This window comes from Leptodactylus fuscus, unplaced genomic scaffold, assembly GCF_031893055.1.
Source record: "Leptodactylus fuscus isolate aLepFus1 unplaced genomic scaffold, aLepFus1.hap2 HAP2_SCAFFOLD_589, whole genome shotgun sequence".
NCBI lineage: Eukaryota > Metazoa > Chordata > Amphibia > Anura > Leptodactylidae > Leptodactylus > Leptodactylus fuscus.
The window spans coordinates 38,727-48,815 of NW_027440620.1; the positions used below are offsets into that span (position 1 = coordinate 38,727).

Below are 10,089 nucleotides of genomic sequence, written 5' to 3' on the forward strand. Positions count from 1 at the left end.
TCACTATGTTTTGCAGACTTGTCTGTTGAGTTCTTACATTTCTTCTGATCTCATCTCTTTTGTATCTTCCATAGACGATAATTTCATATCATTCCTGTGTAATTATAGGGCTGGGCCAGTTCGGGGAGTTTATGCAGATTAATGACCTGTTGGACCGGTTTAATATCCCAGAGGTGTATACAGACAGCTGTATACAGACAGATGTATACAGACAGATTTCTTCAGTGTATAGACATTGTGATACAATATATAATGGTTATGTTTATGGAACGTCCTAATACACCTTTCTGATACGGATCCCGCAGATGAGACTTCTAGAGTCCAATAGGATCCGGTCGGACCTCAGTGAAATTCTACCAGTTGGGCAATAGGAGGCGCCAGGACCATCAGCTCCTCGTAATGGCTCAGGAAGAACTGGAGACGCGACGTGTAAGAGTCCTCGTGGTAGGGCAGATTGTGATCCCGCACATACTTGGACACCAAAGGCTTTACCTGTGAGAACATGAGAGAAGAAACAGGCCGAGTCTTATAATAGAGCAATGGTTCTGTCTGATGGGATCTGCGCATGTGCAGTGGAGAGGAGAAGCGGCCGGTCAGGGTATGGGGTCCGAGTCAGCAACGAGCGGGGCTCCGAGGTGGGAACAAATAAACTGGTTATTAATGATGTTATAGAATTTGTAATAGGGGCCACACGGTGGCTCAGTGGTTAGCACGGCAGCCTTGCAGCGCTGGGTCCTGGTGTTTAAATCCCACAAGGGCATAAAAACATCTGCAAGGAGTTTGTATGTTCTCCCCGTGTTTGCTGCCCAATACGTGTCCAGCTGTCACCAAACAAGAGGAAGATGAGACTCCAGGGACGGTTATACCCAAACCACCCACCCCACCCCACCTCCCCATATAGTGGTCACCACCCAAGAGAAAGATGAGATTCCACGGACTGTTATATTTATCCCAATACACCCGCCCCCCCCCCCCCCCCTCCCCATATAGTGGTCACCACCCAAGAGGAAGATGAGATTCCACGGACTGTTATATTTATCCCAATACACCCGCCCCCCCCCCCCCCCCCCTCCCCATATAGTGGTCACCACCCAAGAGGAAGATGAGATTCCACGGACTGTTATATTTATCCCAATACACCCGCCCCACCCCACCCCCACCTCCCCATATAGCAGTCACCAAACCAGAGGAAGATGAGACTCTGACGGACTCTACTTTGTGACTTTTATGTCCAGGTGGGCCCGCTATAGGTATATAGCCTAGTATATAGGCCCCCCATAATGTCTGCCACATTCCTGCCCCTGACGGACTCTACTTTGTGACTTTTATGTCCAGGTGGGCCCGCTATAGGTATATAGCCTAGTATATAGGCCCCCCATAATGTCTGCCACATTCCTGCCCCTGACGGACTCTACTTTGTGACTTTTATGTCCAGGTGGGCCCGCTATAGGTATATAGCCTAGTATATAGGCCCCCCATAATGTCTGCCACATTCCTGCCCCTGACGGACTCTACTTTGTGACTTTTATGTCCAGGTGGGCCCGCTATAGGTATATAGCCTAGTATATAGGCCCCCCATAATGTCTGCCACATTCCTGCCCCTGACGGACTCTACTTTGTGACTTTTATGTCCAGGTGGGCCCGCTATAGGTATATAGCCTAGTATATAGGCCCCCCATAATGTCTGCCACATTCCTGCCCCTGACGGACTCTACTTTGTGACTTGTATGTCCAGTTGGATTCGTGGCTGACCTTCAGGCACATGTTGTCTGACAGATGAGGGAACAGATGATGTTCCACGTGACAGCTGATGAGGGAATGGCCAAAGGTCCAGTCCAGGAGAAGGTTTCGTGGCAGGTTCAGCACTCCGTTAGTCATGAGCTGGAGGCGGTGCGGACGGTTCGATACGGAAAACATCGGTAGACCAATGTGCTGGAAGGACACGAAGGGAAATTGTTGGTTAAGAAGCAGAAACATCGAAGTTCTATCAACTGATATTATACAGAACAGAACCTATTGTGGCCTGATAGTGGGAGGAGCCACCAGTGGGGGCGGAGGACTCGTCACGCTCGGACCCCTCACTCATAGACTACGGTCCCCTTTACATTGAGCTTTGCTGAACCTCTAATGGTTTAGGGTCAGCTGGAGGATCGTGTAGTTCTCTGGTGGAGCCGTCCTACGCTGAGACCCACCCAGGAGGTCCACGACCCACTCACATGTTCTGTGGCCGTGGCCTCCTATAGGAGTCCTCTGCAGATTATATTACAGCCTATAGAGACTTCCTACTATAATCTAGGACGAAGAAATCATAGAAGTGACTTTAGGACACGTGGAGCGGCCCCATCACCCCAGCCACGTGCGCAGGGATTTGGCTAAACCCTATATGATCTCCACCCATAAATAATCCCGCAGGGTAAATGCAGCAACACTAGTCATTCCTGGGAAACACTTCATGCATCACCGTATGGAACCACAAACCTGCGGCTGGTCGGCCCCACCAGTCAGACCCGCTCCTGATTGGCTAAGAACAGGCCATTAAAGGGGTTCCCCAACTAACAACACATCTCCTATCCATATATGTGCAGAACTTCTCCATCCACATAGGACACTTGGGGACCTCCAGGACTCAACCCCAGCGATCAGACAGATGTCCCTAATCCCTGGATAGAGGTTTATTGGCAATAGCCTCCATTAAAGGGGTATCCCGCTACCAACACATCTCCATATCTGTAGTGGGCACGCTCCATTCTCATGGTCACAGGGGGTCCCATTGCTCAGTTGGACACAGCACTGTATATGGAACATGGACCCTGTGCAAAGGTTTCATCAGTGGCCCCCCCATCACTACATAGAAATACCTGACTTACCCAAATTATAATGCCCCCTCAATGGACCCCCCCCCCCCATTAGTGGCCCCACACAGTGTAATTCCTCCCTAGTGACCCCTTACAATATAATGCCCCTCATAATATCCCCCCTCCAGGGTGCCCCCACACTTTCATGTCCCCCCCCCCTCCAGGGTGCCCCCACGCTTTCATGTCCCCCCCTCCAGGGTGCCTCCACACTTTCATGTCCGCCCCTCCAGGGTGCCCCCACACTTTCATGTCCGCCCCTCCAGGGTGCCCCCACACTTTCATGTCCCCCCTCCAGGGTGCCCCCACGCTTTCATGTCCCCCCCCTCCAGGGTGCCCCCACACTTTCATGTCCGCCCCTCCAGGGTACCTCCACACTTTCATGTCCGCCCCTCCAGGGTGCCCCCACACTTTCATGTCCGCCCCTCCAGGGTGCCCCCACGCTTTCATGTCCCCCCCCTCCAGGGTGCCCCCACACTTTCATGTCCGCCCCTCCAGGGTACCTCCACACTTTCATGTCCGCCCCTCCAGGGTGCCCCCACACTTTCATGTCCGCCCCTCCAGGGTGCCCCCACACTTTCATGTCCCCCCTCCAGGGTGCCCCCACGCTTTCATGTCCCCCCCCTCCAGGGTGCCCCCACACTTTCATGTCCGCCCCTCCAGGGTACCTCCACACTTTCATGTCCCCCCTCCAGGGTACCCCCACACTTATATGCCCCCCACGCCCTAAGTTTCCCCCATAGAATCATATGCCCCATCAGGTTGCCCCCACAGTGTTCCCCACCCCCCAGGATGTCCCCCCCAGAGCTCAGGTGATAATATAGAAATAGGGGAAGGAGTAACGAAGGTGAAATCCCATCCAGAAGTTTATTACAAGACGTCTTAATGTCAGACATACGGATAAGACGGAGCTGGTTCTCTTTGAGGGTTTCGGGTGATCCTGAGGAATCGCTGCAGCCCGGCCTATAGGCTGAGACCTGGTAACGTCTGGCCCTGGACATATACAGTACATATATATACAGCTATATACTGCTACAGCTATATACAGTACATATATATACAGCTATAGACTGCTACAGCTATATACAGTACATATATATACAGCTATAGACTGCTATATACTGCTACAGCTATATACAGTACATATATATACAGCTATAGACTGCTATATACTACTACAGCTATATACAGTACATATATATATACAGCTATATACTGCTACAGCTAAATACAGTACATATATAGAGAGCTATATACTGCTACAGCTATGTACAGTACATATATATATATATACAGCTATATACTGCTGCAGCTATGTACAGTACATATATATATATATACAGCTATATACTGCTACAGCTATATACAGTACATATATATACAGCTATAGACTGCTATATACTGCTACAGCTATATACAGTACATATATATACAGCTATAGACTGCTATATACTGCTACAGCTATATACAGTACATATATATATACAGCTATATACTGCTACAGCTAAATACAGTACATATATAGAGAGCTATATACTGCTACAGCTATGTACAGTACATATATATATATATATATATATATATATATATACAGCTATATACTGCTGCAGCTATGTACAGTACATATATATACAGCTATATACTGCTACAGCTATATACAGTACATATATATACAGCTATAGACTGCTACAGCTATATACAGTACATATATATACAGCTATAGACTGCTACAGCTATATACAGTACATATATATACAGCTATATACTGCTACAGCTATATACAGTACATATATATACAGCTATAGACTGCTATATACTGCTACAGCTATATACAGTACATATATATACAGCTATAGACTGCTACAGCTATATACAGTACATATATATACAGCTATAGACTGCTATATACTGCTACAGCTATATACAGTACATATATAGACAGCTATATACTGCTACAGCTATATACAGTACATATATATATACAGCTATATACTGCTGCAGCTATGTACAGTACATATATATACAATACATATATATATATATATATATATATATATACAGCTATATACTGAATCTCACCTGAAATATATTGACATGTATAAAGGGGACGGCGAATAGAGCCCTGGAGAGGAGCAGACACCCCAATGTCCCGGAATAGCTCAGGCCGGACACATGGAGCAGCAGCTGGGAGGAAGCCCAAAGGCCGAAGACCATCCAGAAGAGGCTGCGCAGGGCGGGGAACAGCGGCATCTGGGCTATATACTCTGCAAATACAAGAGCTGAGATATATATATATATAATGGACAAGGGGGCAGTAACCTGTATACAGAGGAAGGTCCCTCACACTAAGCACAGGCAGGGCAGAGATGGGATTCTGCAGCGACATCCACAACTATCGCTCCATGTTCAGACAGAAGGAAATAAAACACGAAAATGTTCTAGAAAAACCAGAAAAGACTCCAAACAAATGGATAGAGAGAAGCTGAGCTGTGTGATATATAGGGGTATAGGATAGAGGAGAGAAGCTGAGCTGTGTGATATATAGGACTATAGGATAGAGGAGAGAAGCTGAGCTGTGTGATATATAGGGGTATAGGATAGAGGAGAGAAGCTGAGCTGTGTGATATATAGGGGTATATGATAGAGGAGAGAAGCTGAGCTGTGTGATATATAGGGGTATATGATAGAGGAGAGAAGCTGAGCTGTGTGATATATAGGGGTATAGGATAGAGGAGAGAAGCTGAGCTGTGTGATATATAGAGGTATAGGATAGAGGAGAGAAGCTGAGCTGTGTGATATATAGGACTATAGGATAGAGGAGAGAAGCTGAGCTGTGTGATATATAGGGGTATAGGATAGAGGAGAGAAGCTGAGCTGTGTGATATATAGGACTATAGGATAGAGGAGAGAAGCTGAGCTGTGTGATATATAGGGGTATAGGATAGAGGAGAGAAGCTGAGCTGTGTGATATATAGGGGTATAGGATAGAGGAGAGAAGCTGAGCTGTGTGATATATAGGGGTATAGGATAGAGGAGAGAAGCTGAGCTGTGTGATATATAGGGGGATAGGATAGAGAAGAGAAGCTGAGCTGTGTGATATATAGGGGTATATGATAGAGGAGAGAAGCTGAGCTGTGTGATATATAGGGGTATAGGATAGAGGAGAGAAGCTGAGCTGTGTGATATATAGGGGTATATGATAGAGGAGAGAAGCTGAGCTGTGTGATATATAGGGGTATAGGATAGAGGAGAGAAGCTGAGCTGTGTGATATATAGGGTTATAGGATAGAGGAAAGAAGCTGAGCTGTGTGATATATAGGGGTATAGGATAGAGGAGAGAAGCTGAGCTCTGTGATATAGAGAGGTATATGATAGAGGAGAGAAGCTGAGCTGTGTGATATATAGGGGTATAGGATAGAGGAGAGAAGCTGAGCTGTGTGATATATAGAGGTATAGGATAGAGGAGAGAAGCTGAGCTGTGTGATATATAGGGGTATAGGATAGAGGAGAGAAGCTGAGCTGTGTGATATATAGGGGTATAGGATAGAGGAGAGAAGCTGAGCTGTGTGATATATAGGGGTATATGATAGAGGAGAGAAGCTGAGCTGTGTGATATATAGGGGTATAGGATAGAGGAGAGAAGCTGAGCTGTGTGATATATAGGGGTATATGATAGAGGAGAGAAGCTGAGCTGTGTGATATATAGGGGTACAGGATAGAGGAGAGGAGCTGAGCTGTGTGATATATAGGGTATAGGATAGAGGAGAGAAGCTGAGCTGTGTGATATATAGGGTTATAGGATAGAGGAAAGAAGCTGAGCTGTGTGATATATAGGGGTATAGGATAGAGGAGAGAAGCTGAGCTGTGTGATATATAGAGGTATAGGATAGAGGAGAGAAGCTGAGCTGTGTGATATATAGGGGTATAGGATAGAGGAGAGAAGCTGAGCTGTGTGATATATAGGGGTATAGGATAGAGGAGAGAAGCTGAGCTGTGTGATATATAGGGGTATAGGATAGAGGAGAGAAGCTGAGCTGTGTGATATATAGGGGTATAGGATAGAGGAGAGAAGCTGAGCTGTGTGATATATAGAGGTATAGGATAGAGGAGAGAAGCTGAGCTGTGTGATATATAGGGGTATAGGATAGAGGAGAGAAGCTGAGCTGTGTGATATATAGGGGTATAGGATAGAGGAGAGAAGCTGAGCTGTGTGATATATAGGGGTATATGATAGAGGAGAGAAGCTGAGCTGTGTGATATATAGGGGTATAGGATAGAGGAGAGAAGCTGAGCTGTGTGATATATAGGGGTATATGATAGAGGAGAGAAGCTGAGCTGTGTGATATATAGGGGTACAGGATAGAGGAGAGGAGCTGAGCTGTGTGATATATAGGGTATAGGATAGAGGAGAGAAGCTGAGCTGTGTGATATATAGGGTTATAGGATAGAGGAAAGAAGCTGAGCTGTGTGATATAGAGAGGTATATGATAGAGGAGAGAAGCTGAGCTCTGTGATATAGAGAGGTATATGATAGAGGAGAGAAGCTGAGCTGTGTGATATATAGGGGTATAGGATAGAGGAGAGAAGCTGAGCTGTGTGATATATAGAGGTATAGGATAGAGGAGAGAAGCTGAGCTGTGTGATATATAGGGGTATAGGATAGAGGAGAGAAGCTGAGCTGTGTGATATATAGGGGTATAGGATAGAGGAGATAAGCTGAGCTGTGTGATATATAGGGTTATATGATAGAGGAGAGAAGCTGAGCTGTGTGATATATAGGGGTATAGGATAGAGGAGAGAAGCTGAGCTGTGTGATATATAGGGGTATAGGATAGAGGAGAGAAGCTGAGCTGTGTGATATATAGGGGTACATGATCTAGGAGAGGGGTGTACACAGTCGGCTGTCAATCACTATGTAGGGGGGGGGGGGTATCCGTACTCTCATGGTGTTTCCTAGGAGTCCTGTCGGGGTTCTCTGTATCCTGTATCTGCAGTCGGTGGTATATAGGACACACGGCTGATACTTACTTAACCCTATAAGTACTGTCAGGAGCGGCAGTGCCAGAGGGGCCACAAACATGTAGATGCCACAGCTCAGGTACGGAACCTTCCAGATGCTGGAGTCCCCTAGGCCAATGATATTCGTGTACCCATGATGCATTTTGACATGTCCTTCTTCTCCACATTGAGCGGGAACACATGAGCACACCTACAAGACATGGACGTTACCACTCTCTATGGAGGTCACTGATGACCACGTAACCCCGAATCCTCCCCGTACCTCCATGAAGAAGGTGGCCCAGAACTTGCCCCAGCGGCGGGATTGGCACAGTGTGCGGTGACTTGCCATATGAGCCCCTTTTATTGAGAAGACAGCATGAGCCAGGCCAAGGAACACAATGCCCAGTGTGCACAAGAGCAAGCTCCGGGATCTCAGACACAAGAAGCCTATGGAAAGAAGAAGAGCATGAAAGAGGCGCAACGTAGAAGGGAAGGAAATAACCAAAGAGTCGCCGAAAATAAAATCTATAAGAAAGACAAAAACAGTTCAAGACCGTGACACGCAAAGTCTCCGCCAATAAAGTAACGGCTGATAGGACCAGCAGGGTCACAAAGTCTATGGAGGGTCTAAGCAGGTATCCAAGATGGCGACCACTATGTCCAGGCCTGACTTGTCTCATATGACCTGTCTAAACTGGCTCAGAATGGGTTAAAAAGGTAAACAAACCAATCGTAGGCTCACCAGCCCTGCACCCCTCTGGTTCCAGCCCTTACTGGGTCCCTGCTGGTCTCCACTTACTGGTTCTAGTCAATATGTGTGCAGTGGGCGGTGGAGACCAGCAGGGATGGGGGTTAGGTGGTCCCGGACATGTCACCTCTGCAGGGAATCCCTGGCCCTGTGGTCTGGACTCATCACCGCTGCGGATGCCTGGACCGCCCCTGGAACGTTACTAGATCATGTCGCAGCCCCCACTTTGCACCTGGTTTGGGACCTCCAGAGGGTGGTTGTACCAAGCACCTCCGTAGTGCGAGCGGGTGGACCTGCGCACTCCATAGACCTCCTCCCTTGTGACGCTTCACTTGCTCCGTGCAGGGGACTGACAGATCCCGCACAGACTGAGCCGTCCACTGCAGGGTCTCTCTGGTTCCTAAAGCCCCTCTTATTTTTGGGAGACCCTTATACGTTATTCCTCTGCACTCTACGGTGAGATGAAGTTTCTGGACCAATCTAGAAGATGTTTCCCAATTTCGCCCGTGCCTCTGGTGTTACTTACCCCCCAGTAATAGACAGAAGGCCGAGGCGATGATGGTCCAGTCCAGGCCGTGCCGCTCCCACCAGCTGCTGCCCTTGTAGACCGCCCGCACCATCTCAGAGAGTTCCCGCATTTTGGCACTTCCATCTTTGTCTGTATTTTCAGGTTTCGACAACTGATCCTTCCGAGCGCCCGCACCGCTGCCCACTGACCCCTCGTTGCCCCCCACTGGCCTGCGTCTCAGTATCTCCACATTGGATTGTCCATGGACATTTGCAGGTCTGAGCTCCTCCATCTCCTCCATCAGACTGTCACCAGCAGGGGAACCTTCTAAGGTCACCAGGGAACGTTGTGAAATGGCTTCAGGCAAAGTCTAAAGAAACAAAATGTAATAATGGCATCAAGTCAAGAATCTGTCAGGCGGCGTCTGGTCCCGGGGGCGCGAGGCCGACCTGCGAGATTTTATTTACTATGTGCGGGAACTTTCCAGCTTTTCTATAGGGCAGCCGTGCCATAGGCAGCTGTACAAGGACCCTCTAGGACCACCCCCATATATGTGCGGGACCACCCCCCTCTCCCGACACACTATCATAGATTGGGGTTTACAGGCGGTTCCTGCAGCCTCGGCCCTCACATAGTTCCTCCTGTCGGGTGGTCAGGAAACGGCGAATAAAACTGCACAAAGTCGGGGAAATTACATGAAACATTTTTAAAAAGGTAAAAACTAAAATTTTCTTTTGTTTTCAAAAACTGCTGCAAAAAAATAATAAAAAAATATTCAAATCTGCCCCAGTCACATTAGCATATACAAGAAGGGTGGAGGGGGGGTGAAGACCAAATCCTGCAGCGCCCCCGTGAGGGGTCAGACAAAGCCTTGGAGTCCTGGATAACGGGGGGCCGTGGTCTTACTGGGGCAGGTCATCTCCCATGTCAGTGACTCCCCATACACCGGCCAGGTCTCCTCTGTGGGTACCAGCAGCCCC

At 47.8% G+C, this 10,089-nt stretch overlaps 1 protein-coding gene across 1 annotated transcript; it reads right to left on the reverse strand.

Moving 5' to 3' along the window:
- Positions 1-266: 266 nt before the first annotated feature.
- FADS6 (fatty acid desaturase 6) lies at positions 267-9,323 on the reverse strand (the record flags this gene model as incomplete). The annotated part of the gene is made up of 6 exons (XM_075261896.1): positions 267-492; positions 1,753-1,932; positions 4,932-5,116; positions 7,881-8,061; positions 8,134-8,300; positions 9,128-9,323. Coding segments are annotated over 6 exons (1,059 nt in total), but the record flags the coding sequence as incomplete, so codon positions are not given.
- Between the last annotated feature and the right edge of the window lie 766 nt (positions 9,324-10,089).